At 46.5% G+C, this 23,068-nt stretch overlaps 1 protein-coding gene across 1 annotated transcript in view; it reads left to right on the forward strand.

Moving 5' to 3' along the window:
* The window catches only part of PATJ (PATJ crumbs cell polarity complex component), a 408,655-nt gene extending 386,527 nt beyond the window's left edge, over positions 1–22,128 (forward strand). The window contains 5 exon segments of the mRNA XM_053575260.1: positions 6,481–6,603; positions 7,326–7,430; positions 13,138–13,244; positions 16,057–16,180; positions 19,695–22,128. Of these exon segments, the coding sequence (XP_053431235.1) occupies positions 6,481–6,603; positions 7,326–7,430; positions 13,138–13,244; positions 16,057–16,180; positions 19,695–19,841 (606 nt within the window). The 3' untranslated portion in view covers positions 19,842–22,128.
* Positions 22,129–23,068: the final 940 nt, after the last annotated feature.

Consider the following 23,068-nt stretch of genomic DNA (forward strand, 5'->3'; position numbering starts at 1 on the left):
CTTACAGCCCTGTTGTGATCACAGCACTCCACTGCAGTAAAGTGATAATCTGGTATAACTCTGGAGTCAGTCCCGCATTTATTGGAAGGCACCCGACCATTTATTAGCTGTGGGCTAAGTGGCTTAAACAGCAGAAATGTCTCTCCTCTCAGTTCCAGAGGCCAAGGTCACGGTTTTGGCAGGTTTGGTTCCTCCTGAGGCCGCTCTCCTTGGTTTGCAGGCACCACCTTCTTACTGTGATATCACATGGCCTTATCTGTGTGTCTCCTATCATCGCGGGGTCTCTCCGTGTCCTAATCTTCTGTAAGGACACCAGTCAGATTAGATAAGGGTGCATCCTAATGGCCTCATCTTAAAGGCTTTATCTTAATACAGTCACGTTCTGAGGTCCTGTGGTTAGGACTTCAGCATGTGTATTTCAAGGCCCTGCGCAGTGGCTCCCGCCTATAATCCTGAGCACTCTGGGAGGCTGAGGCAGGTGGATCACTTGAGCTCAGGAGTTCAAGACCAGCAAGAGCGAGACCCTGTCTCTACTAAAACTTAAAAAAGTAATAGTTGGGCATTGTGGCAGGCACTGCTTAGGAGGTTGAGGCAAGAGAATCTCTTGAGCCCAGGAGTTGGAGGTTGTTGTGAGCTATGATAGCTGACACTCGAGTGAGGGTGACAAAGTGAGACTCTGTCTCAAAAAAAAAAAAAAAAAAGGCTAGACACAGTGGCTCATGCCTATAATCCTAGCACTCTGGCAGGCTGAGGCAGGTGGATTGCCTGAGTGGAGGGTTCACGACCAGCCTGAGCCAGATCAAGACCCCCATCTCTAAAATAGCCGGGCCTTGTGGCAGGCACCTGCAGTCCCAGCTACGCAGGAGGCTGAGGCAAGAGAATCGCTTGAGCCCAAGAGTTTGAGGTTGCTATGAGCTATGACGCCATGGTACTCAACTAAGGGCGACAAAGAGAGACTCTGTCTCAAAAATAAGGGCTCCTGTCACTCAGTAGTTAGGGCACGAGTGACGTGTACCAGGGCTGGTGGGTTCAAACCTTGCCCGGGCCTGCTAAAACAAAACAAAACAAAAATGGCCAGGAGTTGTGGTGGGCACTTGTAGTCCCAGCTACTAGGGAGGCTGAGGCAAAAGAATTGCTCTAGCCCAAGAGTTTGAGGTTGTTGCGAGCTATGACGCCCCAGCACTCTTTCAGAGGCGACAAAGTGAGACGCTGTCTCAGTTTAAAAAAAAAAATAAAAAAGAATAAAAAATAAAATAAAATAAATTTAAAAAATAGCCCTACATTGTGGTGGGCGCCTGTAGTCCTAGCTACTCAGGAGGCTGAGGCAGGAGGATCGTTTGAGCCAAGAGTTTGGGGTTGCTGTGAGCTATGGCACCATGGCACTCTACCCAGGGCAACCGAGTGAGACTCTGTCTCAAAATAAACAAACAAACAAACAAAATCGTGTGTATTTCAGGGGGCACACAATTCGGTGCAGAACTTTTAGCTCAATATTTAGCAAGTCAACCTTGATTTTCTTATGTGTAGAATTGGGGTGATAATAACTTACCTCAAAGGTAAATCTTGTCGTGTGGATTAAATGAGGGAATGTACTCAGCCTGGTCCCTAGTTTATCGTGTGTCCCCAGGAAGTGGCATCTGTTATTACCGGCTCCAGCTGTGACTGAATATGCCTTACTTGTTCCAAGACCTTTCCACCAGAGCTGTAACTCCAGTGTTCCTATGATGGGGAACTTAAATATACCAACAGTGCATATAATTATGGATAAATTAAGGAGACGTTAGCATAATGCCTTTAAACAAAGCCAGATTATCACATAAATTGGTCCTTATTCCAAGATTTTTTTTTTTTTTTTTTTGTAGAGACAGAGTTTCACTTTATCGCCCTCGGTAGAGTGAGGTGGCATCACAGCTCACAGCAACCTCCAGCTCTTGGGCTTACACGATTCTCTTGCCTCAGCCTCCCGAGCACCTGGGACTACAGGCGCCTGCCACAACGCCCGGCTATTTTTTTGTTGCAGTTTGGCCGGGGCTGGGTTTGAACCCGCCACCCGCGACATATGGGGCCGGCGCCTTACTCACTGAGCCACAGGCGCCGCCCTCATTCCAAGATTTTAAAAATAATATCATTTTATGTTTCCTTAGTCATTTCAGCCCCTTGTTTTACAGGCTTGTCTAATACGGCTGTTCCTACCCACCCTTTTCTCCTGCAAGGTCCAGGCAGAAACTTTGTAATAAAATTCCTCTGGCCATTTTGCATGAGGAGGGTTGACTGTTGATAGGCTCAGAAAGTCCAAGCCAGACGCAAAAACTACGAGCAGCAGGGACTGGAGAGGGCAGCATTGCTATTTTCCTGTCTTACAGGTGTGACGTGGCAGTGCTAGGGCTAATGAGGAATGACGGCCCCCACCTCCCTGGGATGAGGTTTTTAAGTTCTTTTCTTTTTTTTTTTTTTTTTTTTTTTGTAGAGACAGAGTCTCACTGTACCGCCCTCGGGTAGAGTGCCGTGGCATTGCACGGCTCACAGCAACCTCTAACTCTTGGGCTTACGCGATTCTCTTGCCTCAGCCTCCCGAGCAGCTGGGACTACAGGCGCCCGCCACAACGCCCGGCTATTTAAGTTCTTTTCTACACGGTTTCCGTTGTCTCTTCTTTCCCTTTCCATTCTGTCGCCCTGGGTAAAGGGCCGTAGCGTCACAGCTCACAGCAACCTCAAACACCCAGGCTTGAGCAACGTTTTTTTTTGTTTTTTTTGAGACAGAGCCTCACTGTGTTGCACTCAGTAGAGTGCCGTGGCGTCACAGCCATCTTAAGCAATTCTCTTGCCTCAGCCTCCCACGTAGCTGGGACTACAAGTGCCCAACACAACGCCCAGGTTTTTTTGTTCTGTTTTGTTTTTGTTTTGCAGTTGTTGTTTAGCAGGCCCTGGCCAGGTTCGAACTCGCCTGCCTCAATGTACGTGGCTAGCACCCTAACTGCTCAGCTATGGGTGCCAAGCCAAGGTCTTACTCTTGCTCAGGCTGATCTTGAACTCCTGAGCTCAAGCAATCCACTCACCTCGGTCTCCCAGAGTGCTGGGATTACAGGCGTGAGGCACCACACTGGACCCTCTTTCTGTATTTAATCTTGAGATATAATTGACTTAACATTTGCACTGAGTATATTTTTAAGTGGTCACTTTAAACTGTGGAGACTTCCCATTACCCCAACACCGCTGACGTTTAGACCGTAGATGTCCTATGTTTGCACCCAGATAAACTGAGGACCACACCGGACGCTGCTGTGATGATTGCTTTCAACTGCCCTACGTATTCTAAAGAACTTAAGACAATTTGTCGCATTTTCCTGATTCTTTGCATGCTGACTGAGTCATTTAGGACTGTGTTCTAGACCGCAGGAATGCCTTGTTGTGTAGACACTGAAGAATGCTGATGCTCAGGCTTTAACAGATAGTCAGCCCAGGTAGGCTCTGACTGCAAGTTCTGGCTCACCTCTGGGCACTGCTTCAAATCTCAGGGCAGTGGCTCGGCGCTGTAGCTCAGTGATTACAGCACCAGCCACATGCACAGAGGCTGGCAGGTTCAAACCCGTCCTGGGCCTGCTAAACAACAGTGACAACTGCAACAAAAAAATAGCCGGGCCTTGTGGTGGGCACCTGTAGTCCCAGGTACTTGGGAGGCTGAGGCAAGAGAATTGCTTAAGCCCAGGAGTTGGTGGTTGCTGTGAGCTGTGACGCTACAGCACTCTACGGAGGGTGAGAAAGTGAGACTCTGTCTCTAAAAAAAAAAAAAAAATCTCAGGACAGGTTGGGATCTGTCCTATACATATATAGCTTAGAATTGAGCCCTGGAGTCTGTGGGTTCACACACAGAATTAGGGGATCCTCTTTCCTCAACTCTTTAATTTTCTTCCCAAGGGCTCCCCTTTCTGGTTCCTCTGGGCAGAAAGATGGGGTTTCTATCCAGATTTTAGCATTTCACCCCACCTTCCCAGCTCCTTGACTGGAAATCACCCTCAGGACAAAGCTGCCAGGAAAACAGAAACTGGGAGATTACCCCGCTGTCCTTCAAGTTTTGACTCCCCACCACACTTTATTTTGTCTCTTTACATTTCTCAGGCTGCAGGTAGTTGTTTTTTACATTCTGACAAGACTTCTTAATCGTCATCAGCAGGAGAGGGGCGCTGCCGTCTGTACACGCCACCTCACCAGAAATGGAACTTGTCGTTCGTTTGTTATTTTAGTACTTTTTAAAATACTAACCCTGTGAACCAAGTATGGGGAAAACCTGGGCTAAAGCCGGATCTCGTCACCAGCATCCATCTTCACAAACAAATGTTCTCAGCCATGTTTTCCTGCTCTGTCCCAACCATTGTGACTACAGTCAGCGTCCCCTCAGATCCTTTGTTTCAACGCTGTCTTTTAGAGCCAAGTGTATTTGTTCACACCCAGGAGAGCAGAGTGTGTGTGGAGGTTTAAATCATAAACACCATCTGAGAACACACTTGCCAAGTCTGCTTCAGATTTGGCCACTGAACTGAGCCGCAGCGCGAGGCCGTTTGTTTTTCCTTTTACTCCTCCAGTTGCCTTTATGGAGTCTTTTCCGCAGGCCGGGACTGCTGTATCATCTCATTTAATCCTCAGGCCGACACTGTGAGGGACGTAGTTTTCTCGCTTTATACATCAAGGTGGAAGCTCTAAGAGGCTGTCACCATAAATAACAAACAGAGAGGCTCTCCAAAGGACAATGACAGGCCGGGCACCGTGGCTCACGCCTGCAATCCAACACTCTGGGAGGCCAAGCCAAGTGAATCACTTGAGCTCAGGAGTTCAAGACCAGCCTGAGCAACCTCTCTACTAAAAATAGAAAAACTAGCCAGGTGTTGTGGCAGGTGCCTTAGTCCCAGCTTCTCAGAATGCTGAGGCAAGAGAATCTCTTGAGCTCAAGAGTTTGAGGTTGCTATGAGCCGTGATGACACCATGGTGCTCTACTGAGTGCAAAAGAATGAGACTGTGTCTCCAAAAAAAAAAAAAAGTGTTTATTCAGGAATGGGGCATTGTGGGGGGGACACACATGCCATGGTAAACTATGTGCATGTTAGGGAAATGGCACCTGTGGCTCAGTCGGTAAGGCGCCGGCCCCATATACCGAGGGTGACGGGTTCAAGCCCGGCCCCGGCCAAACTGCAACCAAAAAATAGCTGGGCGTTGTGGCGGGCGCCTGTAGTCCCAGCTACTCGGGAGGCTGAGGCAAGAGAATCACCTAAGCCCAGGAGTTGGAGGTTGCTGTGAGCTGTGGGAGGCCACGGCACTCTACCGAGGGCCATAAAGTGAGACTCTGTCTCTACAAAAAAAAAAAAAAAAAGAATAACGATTTTTAAAGAAAAAAATGAGGGCTTGGCACCTGTGGCTCAAGAGGCTAAGGCGCCAGCCACGTACACCTGAGCTGGCGGGTTCGAATCCGGCCCGGGCCTGCCAAACAACAATGACAGCTGCAACCAAAAAATAGCCAGGCGTTGTGGCAGGCGCCTGTACTCCCAGCTACTTGGGAGGTGGAGGCAGGAGAATCACTTGATCCCAGGAGTTGGAGGTGGTTGTGAGCTGTGATGCCACAGCACTCTACCCAGAGCAACAGCTTGAGGCTCTGTCTCGAAAAAAAAAAAAAAAAGAAAAAATGAGTAGGGCTGCACCTGTGGCTCAGTGAGTGGGGCGCCAGCCCCATATACAGAGGGTGGAGGGTTCAAACCCAGCTCCAGCCAAACTGCAACAAAAACAAAAATAGTCAGGTCTAAGTAGTGGCAGGTGCCTGTAGTCCCAGCTACTCGGGAGGCTAAGGCAAGAGAATCACCTAGGCCCAAGAGCTGGAGGTTTCTGTGAGCTGTGACGCTACAGCACTCTACTGAGGGCAACAAAATGAGACTCTGTCTCAAAAGAAAAAAAGAGTATTATATTTTGGTTTTTTTTTTTAGATAATTGTCTTTGGCAGCAATCCTTGGCAGCAAGGATTATTAACAAGATTGACACCAGTTCAAGTTTGGACAGGCAGTTGCTGGACACATGGTCTTGCAGAAGTTATTATTACTATTTTGTTTTAGGTTGCAATGGCCTCTATGCAAGGCTGTGGTTTTTACTTCCTTTGTGATAGTTTTTGTCATCAGGCAAACAAGCATGAAAACCCTCTGGTCATAGCTTCTCCTGGCTTCATTTGTCAAGGTTTTGTTTTGTGTTTTTAACTTAAGAGACTTCATTTTGATTGTGACAACTTTCACCAAGTTAAGTAACTTCCCCAAGTACCCACAGCTAATTAAATGCTATAACCGAAATTATAGGACTTTCAGACGCCAAAGACCCCGGGCTTATCTAACTCCAGTGTTCTCCTGGTCTCCTGCATCATAGCGGGATTTCGTTCAACAGCCATCTGGGAACAATCAGGTTGTGGCTCTTTATTAAATATACAAACATTATGTTTTCTTTCTTTTTTAGGAGCTGGGCGATGCCCTGGGAATCAGTATTGCTGGAGGAAAAGGAAGTCCCTTAGGAGATATCCCTGTTTTTATTGCCATGATTCAAGCCAGTGGAGTGGCTGCACGTACACAGAAGCTTAAAGTAAGCAAAAGAGGATGGGCTGACATGCTCAGGTGGCGGGTGGGAAAGGAACTTGCAGCCAATGGCACCTTGTTTAAAGCTGGAATTGCAATAGCCATCAGAGACCCATGCTGAGGGCAAAATGCATTAGAGAAACTTTATACCTGAAATTCATTAGGTCCCTGGGCATATAAAAATATTATCAAAGCTTCTCAATAAAAGAAGAAATTGCAGCTCCTTTGCAAACCCTTCCCTACTCTCATAAGCACCTCATTCCACCCAGAATGGTTTTCAACTGAGATTTGACCTTACTGTCTTCCCTCCACCAAAAGAATCAACATTCTTACCATTTTGTTTTTCCTCTGGCCCCTTCATCTTAAGTAGAAAAATAAAGCAGAAAATATTTGGCTTCCTCCATTAGAGCTTTATTGAACAGTTAATTTCTGCACCCCACTATCATTGGCGAGTGGCTGTATGAAACACCAGTATTACTGTAACACAAAAGTGGCCCACTGTGCTTTTTAATAACCACATCTGACCCCCGTCTTGTTTCTCTGATCGGTCTGTATTTGGGGAAAGCCAAAGACATTCCTCATGCTTCTCAAACACACAGACACGGTAGAAACACAGAATCTCCACAATGGCCACAAATGGGGAGTATCACTCACAAAGGATTTTAAGCATTCTTCTCAAATTTAATTTTTCTTAATGACAGTGATTTTCTGCCACTTTTGTCCTTCCAGGTGGGAGATCGGATTGTCAGCATTAATGGGCAACCTTTGGATGGGCTGTCTCATGCGGATGTGGTTAATCTGCTGAAGAACGCCTACGGGCGCGTTATCCTGCAGGTACCGTGATCAATGGAGCACGCAGCTGTGCCGGGCAGATAAGTGGCGTGCAAAGAAAGAGCCAGCGTCCCTGGCAGCAGGCATTGCCACCCAGCATGGTGCTTGCTGATGTGAATTATGAAGGTTGAAAGCAAAACATTATTATTTTTATTCAGAAATTCTTTAATGCCATCCATACAGGCAGTGAGCATGATTATATGAAAGCGTAACAGGGAGAGAAAAATTACTTTTGCTTCACGTGATCAATCAACAAGGCTTTTAGCTTCCAGGATTCTTTTGTAAATCAAAGTTTGCAAGGAACAAGGAATGATTTCTTTTCTTATGCCCACAGACTAACTGAACTGCCCAAGGGCTGTTTCTTCCTCTTCCCTTAAAGGAAGAGAAAAACAGTGATTTTGTTTTTTTTTTTTTCCAGCAGCGGAAATGATTGGCAACACTGTTAAACGCTCACTGCAGTGTAGTCATCAACCAAGGCAGACAATTATTTATCAGCTGGGGTCCCCATGAGTATTGTTCAGAGGCTCAAGGAAATATACCAGGAGGTAAAAGGAAGCGGGCTGTTAACGCCTCTGCTTAGGTGTCAGCATTTGAGGTCTCTAGGATTGACACCAGGCAGTGAGTGACAGGTGTTATACTGCCAGTGAGCTTCCTCAGTGAGTCTCCCCAAAATGCATGCTTGGAATCACCATACTTCTTCAGAAGTAGGATAAGATGGTTTATAGGTAAAAAGAATAAAACCTACCATTTACTACCTTAGAGAGAGGGTGACCCAGACCCTCAGATAATTCTAGCCTTAAAATAAGTCCAAATTGAAAAACCATTTCATTTGGGAGAACAAATTTATGGTGCATGACTCCAGTGTCTCAGTGGTCTAAGCCCAAAGTGCCAAAACAGACATTAAAAAAGCAGGGCGGCGCCTGTAGCTCAGTGGGTAGGGCACCAGCCACATACACCAAGGCTCGTGGGTTCGAACCCAGCCCAGGCCCGCCAAACAACAATGACAACTGTAACAAAAAAATAGCCAGGTATTGTGGCAGGTGCCTGTAGTCTCAGCTACTCAGGAGGCTGAGGCAAGAGAATCGCTTAAGCCCAAGAGTTGGAGGTTGCTGTGAGCTGTGTAACACCACAGCACTCTACCGAGGGTGACATAGTGAGACTCTGTCTCAAAAAAAAAAAAAAAAAAAAAAAAGAAAGAAAGAAAAGTTCTCTGGGCAGCGCCTGTGGCTCAGTGAGTAGGGCGCCGGCCCCATATGCCGAGGGTGGCGGGTTCAAGCCCAGCCCCGGCCAAACTGCAACCAAAAATAGCCGGGCGTTGTGGCGGGCGCCTGTAGTCCCAGCTGCTTGGGAGGCTGAGGCAAGAGAATCGCGTAAGCCCAAGAGTTAGAGGTTGCTGTGAGCTGTGTGACGCCACGGCACTCTACCGAGGGCGGTACAGTAAAACTCTGTCTCTACAAAAAAAAAAAAAAGAAAGAAAAGTTCTCTTGTGTGAATCATGTTAGTTGATGTTTTTATTTTCTAATATGTGCTGTTAAAAAATTAATGGGCACAACAGTGCAAATCTGCAATCCCAGCTACTGCGGAGGCTGGAGGGAGAAAGCCAGAGGGTCACCTGAGCCCAGGAGTTCAAGGCCAGCTAGACCAACACACATAGCTAGACTCCACCCCCCTAAAAAAAAGTAAATAAATTTTTTTAGACTCCACCCCCCCAAAAAAAAGTAAATAAATTTTTTTAGACTCACCCCCCTAAAAAAAAGTAAATAAATTTTTTTTAGACTTCACCCCCCCTAAAAATAAAGTAAATAATTTTTTTTCACAGCTCACAGCAACCTCAGACTTTTGGGTCAAGCGATCCTTTCGTCTCAGCCTCCCGAGTAGCTAGGACTGGGCGGCACCTGTGGCTCAAGGAGTAGGGCGCCGGTCCCATATGCCGGAGGTGGCAGGTTCAAACCTAGCCCCAGCCAAAAAAAAAAAAAAAAAAAAACCAAAAGTCCGAGTAGCTAGGACTACAGGCGCTGCCACAACGCCCGGCTATTTTTAGGGACGAGGTCTCATACTTATTCAAGCTGGTCTCGAACCTATGAGCTCAGGCAATCCACCCACCTCAGCCTCCCAGAGTGCTATGATTACAGGCATGAGGTACTGTGCCTGGCCAAAAAAAAAAAAAAAAGGAAATAAATTTTAAAAATGAAAGATTATAGACTCCTTTGAGATCTCACAGTCATGATCTACACACTATGGGCATCTGTGCTGCCAAAGGCTTTAGACACAAAACCAGGGGACTCTTACATCCTGCATGGGGTGCCTTTGTTTTAATTAAAACAATGTGCACGGGGTAGACCAGCAGTACCATTATCACAAGTGAGTTGCCTTAGGTAGTTATTCTTATCATCAGGTAGGCCAGCCCAGTGGAGGAGGAGGAGGAAAGGTCAGATGACTGTGTCTGAGAGGCAGAAGTGTTATTGTCACCGTATCATACGGAGCAGTCAGCAGGTGGATGCACAGGGAATAGTGAGGTCTGGGTTAGCAGGCTGAAGCGTGGAGGAGGCAACCAACACTTCAGAGGCTTCTCCTCATAGTTTAAATTGCTCTTGCTAGGTGTATTAAGGAGATACTTTTTTTTATTTTTTTTTTTAGACAGAGTCTCACTATGTCGCCCTCAGTAGAGTGCTGTGGCGTCACAGCTCACAGCAATCTCAAACTCCTGGGCTTAGGCAATTCTCTTGCCTCCAAAAAGTTTGGATTTTGTTGGGTTAATTTTGATAAACCTTTGTGATATTAAAACGCACATGTCAAGCTGGTGATTGGAGATAGCAGACTAAGCTGGGGTTGTGAGCACACAATCGGGAGGTAAAGCCATGGAAACATATGTGCTATGTTTATATTATATTCAGCCTGAATGTGCAAGTGGGCAGGAGGCCCACACCTGAGCCTTGAGAGGTGAGTGGAAGAAAAGAGATAGATAGCAGGAGGAGAGCCAGGAGTGTGGGCTGTGGACGTGTAGGCAGGAGATGGGGTGGAAGCTGGTGTGGGGCAGGTTCATCAAGAAGATGGTGGGCCAGCTGGGGGTGGTGGGGTGCACCTTTAATCCCAGCTGCTTGGGAGGTTGTGGTGGGAGGATTCCCTGAGTCCAAGTTTGAGACCGGTCTGGGCAATATAGTGAGACTCTTTCTCAAAAAAATAAATAAATTGTAAAAAGATGGCAGATGCTAAGAATACAGAGTATGACAGAGTTCGTGTGCAAAGATAACTGTTCATACACTCGCGGTGGAGGAGGGCACAAAGCTGGTGGTAAGAGGAGAGGCTTTTGGTGGGCACAGTGACTCACACCTGTAATCCTAGCACTCTGGGAGGCCAAGGTGGGCGGATTGCTTCAGGCCAGGGGTTTGAGACCAGCCTGAGCAGCCAGGCATGGTTGCCCAGCCAGGCGGGCACCAGGAGTCAGCTATGCAGAAGGATCACTGAAGCGCAGGAGCTTGAGGTCTCTGTGAGCTTTGATTGTACCATGGCACTTCCACCCAGGGTGACACTGCAAGAGCCTGTCCAAAAAAACAAGGAGAGACTTTTGTACTCAGGGAGAATCTGTCATTTTTCTCCTTAAATCTTTTATCCTAAATAATCCCCAGTTTAAGTTGCTCTTGTGATGGCATTTCCAGGAGATTCTGTAACTTGCACAGAGCAGTGTTTTCTCCCAGAGCAGGACGGGGCAGCAGTCCTGACCCCCCAGCCGGCCTTTGGCCTCTCCCTCTGCTCTTTAGGGCAGACGTGGCTGAGCGGAGCAGCTTAGGCAGCCGCGCCCTCTGTCGGACGGCTCCGAAACTGCAGCCCAGTCAGGCGCCTGCGCACTACTGTCCGGCAAAGCCCCCCCCCCACTCCCGCTTGAGCAATCAGACTTGCAATCTCGAAGCAGGACCGTTGGTCAGAAGCAGGGGTGACCAAGGAGCTCTTGAGGAAGACACTATGGGGACTAGTTGAGGCAAGGTAGAGGTGGTTCCCACCTCCTAGATGAGGGAGCTGAAACTCAGGCACATCTCTGCAGAAACTGAACTCTGGAACGCCTTTCTGCGCCCCAGCATGGACTCTCAGGCTGCCTCTCTTCTGAATGCTTTGGAATGTTACTGGCAGAGTGCAGACATAAAGTGAATGCTTAAATGTCATTCCACTATACCTTTGTTCAGGACCATCAAAAAGGCAAATCTCAGGGGGTCACAGACCCACATTCACGTTCTCACTTGCCGGCTAACCGGACACCTGCTGTGTGCCAGGCATGGTTTTGTGTGGGCACACAGCAGGCGCAGGCTGAGTTCCTGCCCACCTTTGCGTGAAGTCACAAACAACAGGCAAGGTAAGATAGATACAGTCTTTCCACCAAGGAGGAAACAAGAAGCAGGGGAAGGGAACACAGCTCTGGGCTGGGATGTTGGTGTGGAAATTTTAGAGTGGCCAAGGAAAGTGACTTGAGAGGAGCCAGCCGTGTAGACATGGAGTACACAGCAGCCAGGCAGACGGCACAGCACGGAGGAGCACAGCACGGAGGGGACGTTTCTAGGCTGGCAAACAGGGAGTAGGCCCGCATGGTGTGGCTGAGTGACCACTAAGAAGGATGTTAGGGAGAGAGACTGTGGCATCAAGGCCGTACCACCTATAGGCGGCCTTGCAGGTCATAGATAAGACTTCAGTTTTTAACCCAGAGAGCTGGATTTCCTTAGGACAGTCTTTTTTTTTTTTTTTTTTTTTTTTTGAGACAGAGCCTCAAGCTGTTGCCCTGGGTAGAGTGTCGTGGCATCACAGCTCACAGCAACCTCCAACTCTTGGGCTCAAGTGATTCTCCTGCTTCTGCCTCCAAGTAGCTGGGACTACAGGCGCCCGCCCCAACGCCCGGCTATTTTTTTTGGTTGCAGCCGTCGTCGTTTGGCGAGCTCAGGCTGGATTTGAACCCGCCAGCTCAGGTGTATGTGGCTGGTGCCATAGCCACTTGAGCCACAGGTGCCAAGCCTCCTTAGGACAGTCTTAAGCAGAGGAACAAAATAATGTGCTCTGATTTAACAGGACCATCCTACTGGTAGTAACTCAAAGGGCTAAAGCAGGAAGTGATGAGAAGGCTGTTGCAGAACTCCAGACGAAAGATTGTTTTGCAGACAAATAGAATTTTAGGACTGAGGGTGGGTTGTGAGGAGGGAGAGGGGAGTTGAGGCTGATAGCAGGATGTTGTGAAACTGGCAGAGCCAATTCGAGGTTGTCTGAGATGAGGAAGGGAGGCTGCAGAGCCATGGTTGGAGGAGGAGGGCTCAGCTTGGGACAAGTCAGGTTTGAGCCACCGCTGGACACCCACGGGAGATGTCTGGTCAGTTACTGGATGTGTGGACCTGGAATTAGTAAAAGTCAGAGCTTGAGGGCGGCTCAGTGAATAGGGCACTGGCCCCATATACCGAGAGTGGTGGGTTCAAACCCAGCCCTGGCCAAACTGCAACGAAAAATAGCTGGGCATTGTGGTGGGCGCATACAGTCCCAGCTACTAAGGAGTTTGAAGTTGCTGTGAGCTGTGACGCCACGGCACTCTACCCAGGGCAACAGCTTGAGATGGTGTCTCAAGAAAAAAAAAAGAAATGCTGCAGATAGATTGAATGAGATCTGACCATTGGTTAGAGCAGGATTTCTCTAACTTTCCCCTGCTTTATAATGAAATAGCTTGTTCTGACTTTCTCCCCAGGTTGTTGCGGATACTAATATAAGTGCCATAGCAACTCAGCTTGAAAACCTGTCTACAGGCCACCGCCTTGGTTCACCCACTGCTGAACACCATCCAGAAGACACAGAGTGAGTACCTTAGACCTGAGGGCCTAGTCTGCAGGTGGGCAGGGCTCAGGAGAACTCTTTGTAAATGTTAAAGTATGCCCTCTACAGGAGAGGAAGACCCATTGCACATTGCTTTTGTGAATTCTTAGAGAATCTCCAAAAAGGCTCTGGGGTTTTCTTACCTCTCATAAGGCTGTACGCCTCGTATGACCTCTCAGAAGTTCACTGCTATGGCCCTGCACCTGCAGCATGTGGGCATTTCCACATGCATCTCCCCTAAGAAACAACAGATTTGGCCGGTGTGGTGGCTCACGCCTGTAATCCCAGCACTTGGGAGGCCAAGGCAGGTGGATTGCCTGAGCTCACAGGGTCCAGACCAGCCTGAGCAAGAGCGAGACCCTGTCTCTAAAAAAATAGCCAGACAGGGGCGGCACCTGTGGCTCATTGAGTCGGGCGCCAGCCCCATATATCAAGGGTGGAGGGTTTGAACCCAGCCACGGCCAAACTGCCACAAAAAAATAGCCAAGCATTGTGGCAGGCGCCTGTAGTCCCAGCTACTCCGGAGGCTGAGGCAAGAGAATCGCCCAAGCCCAGGAGTTGGAGGTTGCTGTGAGCTGTGATGCCACCGCACTCTACCAAGGGCGATAAAATGAGACTCTGTCTCTTAAAAAAAAAAAAAAAAAAGAGCTGATAACTGTAAGACCACTAAGGGTCTGGTGAAACCATGGAGATGGGACATCACTCACATAGGGAATGTACTTGGAGAAGCTGATGCTTTAGCTGAGTTTTAAAAGAATTGGATTAAGCAGGATAGCATTCAAAACAGTTAACAATTTAAATGGGTTAGACCAGTCAGCAATTACTATGGATACCTGCTAAAAACAACCAGTAACTTTAACAACTAGAATCAGTGTGAACCAGCTGAAAATTAACCCTAAAATAAGCCAGGCCACCCTGGCACGGTGGCTCGCACCTGTAATCCCAGCACTCTGGGAGGCCAAGGCGGGTGGATTGCTTGATCTTAGAAGTTCTAGACTACCCTGAGCCAAGAGCGAGACCCCATCTCTAAAAAATAGCTGGGTGTTGTGGCGGGCACCCATAGTCCCAGCTATTAGGGAGGCTGAGGCAAGTGAATCGCTTGAGCCCAAGACTTTGAGGTTGCCGTGAGCTGTGATGCCATGGCACTCTACTCTGGGTGACAAACTGAGACTCTGTCTCAAAAAAATAAAAATAAAAAAGATAAATCAGGCAAAACTGAGGCAGCAGAGAGGGAAGGATACTATGGTCAGAGTAGCATGTTCAAAGACTGGGAACATCCCCATTTTGCAGATTTCCCCAAGTACGTGAGTGGCTGAGTCTGTCTCAGGTGACTCTGTGTCTCAGATGACATGTTGCCTTAAACAAGTGATGCTGCCAGCAGACAAATACGCACTGTGATATGAGAGTTCCTTCAGCTTTTTACTGTCGGGACAGTAGCATTTGGGAATAAGAAATCGGGTTCAGCTAAACCTCCATTAAATTACTTGAGTCCACATACGTTACTTAATTTTTAGCCATGTTGTTTCTGAGAGAGAAGACTTCCACACTGGACGAAGCTCTGAAAATCTAAATTACACATTTGAAACAGATTTTCTTTATCTATTTTGCTTCACCCTGGTTTCTCTCCTATCTGCGGGATTTCATTTCTCATGGACACAGTCATGACACTGACTCTATGGCCTGTACAATGCACCGTGCTGGGAGTGCTCAGATGACACAGACCCCAGGAGTCCAGAGTCTGGCAGTGGAGAAGAAATAGGATTAAGTCATTAGTTACAATAGGACATAGTACCCCCGTTTCCCCGAAAATAAGACAGTGTCTTATTTTAAGGTGTGCTCCCAAAGATGCGCTAGGTCTTATTTTCTGGGGACGTCTTATCTTTCCTGTAAGTAGGTCTTATTTTCGGAGGATGTCTTATTTTCGGGGAAACGGGGTACGTGCCATAAGGGAAGTTTGAACCAGTGCAGAGGGGGCAGAGAAGGATGTCACTCATCCTTGCAGCTCCCTTCTAGGATGGCCACACACTGGAGGTGGCTCTGAGGAGTGAGTCCCTCCCCGGGTGGCCGTGTGGGAGCCATGGGGTGGCCAGAGCATCACCGCAGAAAAGGAAGCACAGGTTCCTGAGCTGTGGGGCTGCGTTATCTGGTAGGCACACAAGTCACCCAAGGACAGGCAGGCTCCCCCCGTGCCCAGGTGATGCCCTTTCTGTCTCCAGGCACATTTTCAAGGATGGGAAGATACCTTCCTTCAGCTTTAAAGAGTAAGTTTAAGAGGTAAACGCTAGGGCAGCGCTTGTGGCTCAAAGGAGTAGGGTGCCGGCCCCATATGCCGGAGGTAGTGGGTTCAAACCAGCCCTAGCCAAAAACTTAAAAAAAAAAAAAAGACTTAAACAGTACGCAAGCGTGCTTTGACAATTTCAGCATCGTGGCTTTATTTATTTATTTATTTTTTAATTAGAAAGCCATGGGTTGTTGGGGCGGCGCCTGTGGCTCAAGGAGTAGGGCGCCGGTCCCATATGCCAGAGGTGGTGGGTTCAAACCCAGCCCCAGCCAAAAACAAAGAAAGCCATGGGTTGTATGAAAGAGTAACCCTAAAACACCAAGATGTTGGTGATTAGTTGGCGTGACAGGGGACATTTTTAAATGTTTCCAGACTGCTGAGAGTTTGATTTGATAAACTAACCTTCGTAGTTTCACAGTATGAAAGTCTCTCTCAAATCTGTGTTCTTCCATTAAAATGAAATTCCCTCTCAATATCTATTTTTGAATTAAACAGCGTGCATTGTGTTTTCAGAACACCTTCACCTAAGATTATTACTTTGGAGAAAGGCTCTGAAGGCTTGGGGTTTAGTATTGTAGGGGGTTATGGAAGTCCCCATGGAGACCTGCCAATTTATGTCAAGACTATATTTGCAAAGGTATTTTTTTCTTTTTTAATGTACTTTTTTAAAAAAATCGAACCTAGGTGAGATTTTTTTGAAGGTGCTTTGCTTTGCTCTGAGTTAAATCTGGATGTGCATGTATGCTTATTTTGTTTGAATCTTATAGGAAATTCTCACACAAGACTAGTGAAAGAAGTCCTTCCCAATAGCAGAGTCAGAGGAAGGGTAATTTTCTTTGGACACTATTACAGATTCTAAGGAATGTCATCTATCAGCCGTACAGCATAGGGGCCACACTCTTGGAAGCTGGCCCCAGAAGTTTTGGGATAGAGAAAAAATTTGGCTTCTTTTCTTTAAGAAAAAGTACCAGGGGCGGCGCCTGTGGCTCAGTGGGCAGGGCACGGGCCCCATATACCAAGGGTGGCAGGTTCAAGCCCGGCCCTGGCCAAACTGCAACAAAAAAATAGCCAGGCATTGTGGCGGACGCCTGTAGTCCCAGCTACTCCAGAGGCTGAGGCAAGAGAATCACCTAAGCCCAGGAGTTGGAGGTTGCTATGAGCTGTGTGACGCCACGGCACTCTACCGAGGGTGACAAAGTGAAAACTCTATCTCTAAATAAAAAAAAAAGAAAGAAAAGAAAAGGTACCAGATTGGGTGGCACCCATAGCTCAGTGGGTGGGCACCAGCCACATATGCCGAGGCTGGTGGGTTCGAACCTGGCTGGGGCCTGCTAAACAACGACAACTGCAACAAAACAAATAGCTGGACATTGTGTCAGGCACCTGTAGTAGTCCCAGCTACGTGAGAGGCTGAGGTAAGAGAATCGCTTGAGCCCAGGAGTTTGAGGTTGCTGTGAGCACTCTACCCAGGGTGACAAAGTGAAACTCTGTCTCCAAAAAAAAAAAAATCCAAGCTAACTTTTGTCTTCTCTTTAACTGCTGAACCTTAGCCAACAAGAGATTGGCCTAAATACTTCAACACCTCTGAGATTTAGGGAGTTGCTTTTCAGAGCCTGTGAAATCTGAAACACATGTGTGATTGTCACTGGAGTTGCACGGTGCCGTGTACTCTGACCATGCTGAGTGGGAGTCCCACAGTTAGCGCTCACAGCAGCCCACATGTGGGCCTACAGTATCTTTGAAGGCTAAGTGACCAACCTGGGGCAAACTGCAAGTGAAGAGAGCCACAATTCCAAACTAGCTGGACGTCTTCAAGCCACGTATTTCCTCTCTCCTTTTAGCCCACAATGTCACACTAATGAAGCAGGAGAGTAGGTTCCAGACAGCAGACAGTGATCACACGAGCACGGGAATGCCTGAGAGTACAGATACTAGGAGCTGAAAGCTCGTCCTTTTCTGCATTACTAAAAATGAAAACTTGAAGAGTTTAACATGTTTTTAAAAGACTAATTTACATGGATATCTGAAGTTCACTGAAGCCCTTAAATCTTAGCACGTACATTTTTTTTTTTTTTGTGGTTTTTGGCCGGGGCTGGGTTTGAACCTGCCACCTCCAGCATATGGGACCGGCGCCCTACTCCTTGAGCCACAGGCACCGCCCAGCATGTACATTTTGATAAAATGAATTTTTCCTACTAATGCTGATTTTAACCAATAGAGTTACTTGTTTAAATCGGTCTGTAGTACAGTTGACACATTACTTTCTTAAAAGATTTGAGTGAATGGCTCAGCGCCCCTGCTCAGTGATTAGGGCGCTGGCCACATGCCCTGGGGCTGGTGGATTTGAACCCAGCCAAATCCTGCTAAACAACACTGGCAACGATAACAAAAAGTAGCCAGGCATTGTAGCGGGTGCCTGTTGTCCCAGCTACTTGGGAGGCTGAGGCAAGAGAATCTCTTAAGCCCAAGAGTTTGAGGTTGCTATGAGCTGTGACACCACAGCACTCTACCTAGGGCAACATAATGAGACTGTATCTCAAAAAAATTAAAAAAAATTGAGTGAAGTTGCACGTTATTTAATTTTGATATTTTGCCATTGTATACCTCATTTTTAACATTCTTCTTTTCTCTTTTTTTGAGGGGGACAGAGTCTCACTCTGTCCCCTTGGGTAGAGTGCTATGCAACCTCAAACTCATGGACTCAAGGGATCCTCTTTTTTTTTATTGTTTGGAATTCATTGAGTGTACAGAGAATTAAGTCACACTGATTGCATTTGTTAGATAAACTCCCTCTTATCAACGTGTCACCACCCCCAAGAGATGTGCCATATGCCCTGGCCCCCCATCCCTCTTCCTCTCCTCTACCCCTGCCTTGTGTTAGATTACCTACTTCAAGGAATCCTCCAGCCTCAGCCTCCCGAGTAGCTGGGACTACAGGCACTCACCACAACGCCTAGCTAGTTTTTCTATTTTTGGTAGAGACGAGATCTCACTTTTGCTCAGGCTGGTCACAAACTCCTGAGCTCAGGCAATCCACCTGCCTCAGCCTCCCACAATGTTAGAATTACAGGTGTGAGCCACCACACCCAGCCTCTTTTCACAGTTTACAAACTGTAGATAATTGCCCCAGCACCTCAAGACCCCCATGCTGCAAGTGGACACAAGTGTTGGGAACACAAATATCATGGCACTTGTAGAATGAAAGATTCAGCTTTAGAATGAGGAAAAAAAAAAATACCCAGATTTCAACTGCTTTGTGCCGTGTATGACTGTGCAATGAAAGTCATTTAGAACCTACTTAGATGTTCAAGATAAAGTGGAAGCTTCTGAGTATGATATTGCAAGACTTTAGAGATGCTACTCTTTTATATATCTTAATATATAATAGCTTTATTGATATATATAATAGCTTTATTCACATACCATACAATTCACCCATTTAAAAGCTGTGCTTACCTTTGACAGATCATAGCGCTGATCGTTTACAGTAATGGGAATCCTGTATAATGACAGCATTGGCAATAAGCCTACCACCAGATTCAGTTCTCTGTGCCCTTTTTGTATATTACATTTCCATGGATGTGACATGATATGACATCCAATTCCATTTAATACTGAATAGAGAAATGAGGTTGTACTCATATTAAAAGAAATGTATCAGTACATTCTGCTAGTATGTTAATTCAAATGATTCAGAATTATGGTATCATATATTTTTCTTATTTAAAACATCACCTAGGCGGCGCCTGTGGCTCAGTGAGTAGGGCGCCGGCCCCATATGCCGAGGGTGACGGGTTCAAACCCAGCCCCGGCCAAACTGCAACAACAACAACAAAAAAATAGTCGGGCGTTATGGCGGGCGCCTGTAGTCCCAGCTGCTCGGGAGGCTGAGGCAAGAGAATCACATAAGCCCAAGAGCTGGAGGTTGCTGTGAGCCGCGTGTGACGCCACGGCACTCTACCGAGGGCGGTACAGTGAGACTCTGTCTCTACAAAAAAAAAAAACAAAAAAAATCACCTAGAAAAAACAGTAATTGTTAGTTTTTTAAGTTATTTTTTTAATATGCACATAAGACAGATGTTAAAGTTTGAATATTAATGTAATATAAACTGCTTTGCCCTGGATTAAACTGGCATGTCTCTTGTTTGTAGGGAGCAGCGGCAGATGACGGCCGATTAAAGCGAGGCGATCAGATTTTAGCTGCTAATGGTGAGACCCTGGAAGGTGTTACTCATGAGCAAGCAGTTGCCATTCTAAAACACCAGAAGGGGACTGTCACCTTAACTGTGCTGTCATGAGCCTCAGGTCCTCATCACAAAACAGATGTCATGTAAAATAATCCATAGCGAGCTGAAGTCCTGGGTGGGGATGGACAGCCACTGCATCTCAAATCCACCTTCATTTTTACCATCTCATCCTCTCTGCTCAGGGGAAATAGCTGAGGTTTTATGTGAATTTCCCAAATCAACAGTCATCTCCTAATATTTCCCAGCTTCTGTCACCTCTTGGCAAGGTTACTTTCTAACGTTTGAATGAGTCTTACCCATTTTGCATTTAACACCCATGTTTGCCAACTAGCAGTAACTGGTCCTCATTATATTTGTGGAAACTGGAATCGATGGCCTCTCTTTCCTTACACCCCTGTCTCCCTGCCCCTTCCTACTCACAGGGAGGCTTAAGAGTAACCTCAGATCTCACTGATGCACAGAAACAAATGTTAAGCAACTTGTCATCTCACTCATGATTGACTTATGCTAATTGCCTCTTCAAGTAAGCCGGAAAACATTAGCAGTGTAATTAACTCACTAGTGATCCTCGGGAAGAAATACCACATTCTCCTGTGGGAAATTACTATGCTGTCTCCTGTATGACTTACAGTCAAATAAGTCTCAAGTTCACTTCTCTGGATAGATCTTTATACGTTAGTCATTAGTGATTTTGATGAGTCAATTTGCAGACTGTAAGCTTCTAAAAAATTCTGAAAGGCTTTCTGTTTTCTGGGCTACCTACACACATACCACTGAGCAAATACACCTGACTCTCAACATGAACAGCTAGTTAGCGACTGTGCTCTGAACTCTGGCAGTGCAAGAGTTCAAGTCCAGGAAAGTTCATTTGCAATTAATGGCTCGTTAGTAGCAGGCATCATTCCCCGCGCCCCCCTCAGTCTTCAGTCGGAGAGGTGGATACCCCAGAAGCACACTGCAGATCAGCAAGCTTTGCCTCATGACAGCCAAGGTTTGGGTGGCCTTGGCCTTGTGCAAAGTAGAGTGACAGTTTGATTATCCTTCCCTTTACCTCCACACCTGTCAGTCCCACAGCACAGACTGCAGGCGCCTAGATGGACGGCGTGCTTAGCTGCAGCATGACAGAGCCAGTCCACTGAGCCGAGGGGTCAGTGACAAAAACGCTTGGCTGGTATTTTCTGGTGTCCAGGGACCCTCTGATTTGCAGACGTTTTGCATGCTAAGAAATTAACTACAGCAAAAAATATAAAATAGGAATACGTTTAAAATTGGTCAAGGAGGGCGGCGCCTATGGCTCAATGAGTAGGGCGCTGGCCCTATATACTGAAGGTGGTGGGTTCAAACCCAGCCCCGGCCAAACTGCAACAAAAAATAGCCGGGCGTTGTGGCGGGCGCCTGTAGTCCCAGCAACTTGGGAGGCTGAGGCAAGAGAATCGCCTAAGCCCAGAAGCTGGAGGTTGCTGTGAGCTGTGACGCCACAGCACTCTACTGAAGGCGATAAAGTGAGACTCTGTCACTAAAAAAAATAATAATAATAAAATTGGTCAAGGGGATTCTTATTCACATGTTAGCAGGAAAAGAGGAGAGATGCTTATCAGAATCTTCTATTTAAAAAATTCTTTGAAGAATGAGATTCCGGGGTCACTAACAGAATGAGTCCAACATTTTCTAACTACGGTACAATGCTGCAAAATCTTTCACAGTAATTATTGACATTTAATGGGCTCTAATTTAAAGGTTATTTAATAAGTATAGGTTTTAATTGAGAATTATCTTTGAATAGATGCAATCACAAAGTGCGTTAACTCTTGTTGGAATATTTTATGGCTATTCCAAGGTGTATAGAGTGCCTAAATTTTATGTTGAAAATGTCTTTCATGACTTCTGTTGACTTCTCTGAAATTACATATGGCTTTTGAAACGTCTGGTGTGTTCATGGTCCACGATGTTGATAGAATCTCATCTTTAAATGTGTGAGAAGCTACCAGCTTCAGAACATGCTGTGTTAATTGTATCTGCAATGACGCCGCTCACGAGCCAAGAAGAAATGAAACCCAACAAAACTTGAAAATGCATCTTCAAAGCATATACACATGTAAAACGTCTGAAATCTGATTCTGCTTGATTTCGGTGGAATGACCCATTAAATATGCATTTTTTAAGTAACCTGTTGTCACATTTCCTTGTATATTCTTTTTGGTGATGATACTCAAAGTCCACTGATAAAGGAATTGTGATGCTTTATTCCTCTTGCTTCAGTAAATTGATAGAACTAGTGCTTTTCATAACTGGTTCCATCTGTGCCTGCATGACTAATAAATAATTGCCTTTCCATTGCAGCGCCTGTGGCTCAGTGAGTAGGGCACCAGCCCCATATGCTGAGGGTGGCGGGTTCAAACCCAGCCCCGGCCAAACTGCAACCAAAAAATAGCCGGGCGTTGTGGCGGGCGCCTGTAGTCCCAGCTGCTCGGAAGGCTGAGGCAAGAGAATCGCGTAAGCCCAAGAGTTAGAGGTTGCTGTGAGCCTTGTGATGCCACGGCACTCTACCTGAGGGCGGTACAGTGAGACTCTGTCTCTACAAAAGAATTGCCTTTCCAAAGACATTCTTTTTTGCATCAGAATTTACTGACAAGCTGAGAAGATCATATGAAGAAGGGAATTTGTGAAGAAGTCATCCTCTTATATTTGGCCCCTTTAAGTATAGCAGTGACATCGCTAATTGGAGTTAGTGTGGGAGGGAAGTAAACCAGGGAAAATATAAAACTGCTGGATGTTTGTTTGTGTGTTTCCAAAGATTCCCAATAAATGTAGCTGCCTATGCAGCAAGTGGAGCCTTATCATATATGAAAAGTATACTTTCTGTATCTGATTTTTTTTCAACTTTTTTATTTCCTAATAGCAAAAAAAAAAAAAAAATCCTACTTCTCATGAGGTTGTTCAGTGTCCTACTAAAATCTTGAATTCATTAATAGCTGTCTCATGTATTACCAACCAGAAGAGGCATTAAAATAGATGCTTTAGGGGCGGTTCCTGTGGCTCAGTGAGTAGGGCGCCAGCCCCATATGCCGAGGGTGGCAGGTTCAAACCCAGCCCCGGCCAAACTGCAACAAAAAAATAGCCGGACGTTGTGGCGGGTGCCTGTAGTCCCAGCTGCTTGGGAGGCTGAGGCAAGAGAATCGCGTAAGCCCAAGAGTTAGAGGTTGCTGTGAGCCGTGTGGCACTCTACCCGAGGGCAGTACAGTGGGAAAAAAAAAAAAAAAAAATAGATGCTTTAAAAA

This window comes from Nycticebus coucang, chromosome 22, assembly GCF_027406575.1.
Source record: "Nycticebus coucang isolate mNycCou1 chromosome 22, mNycCou1.pri, whole genome shotgun sequence".
NCBI lineage: Eukaryota > Metazoa > Chordata > Mammalia > Primates > Lorisidae > Nycticebus > Nycticebus coucang.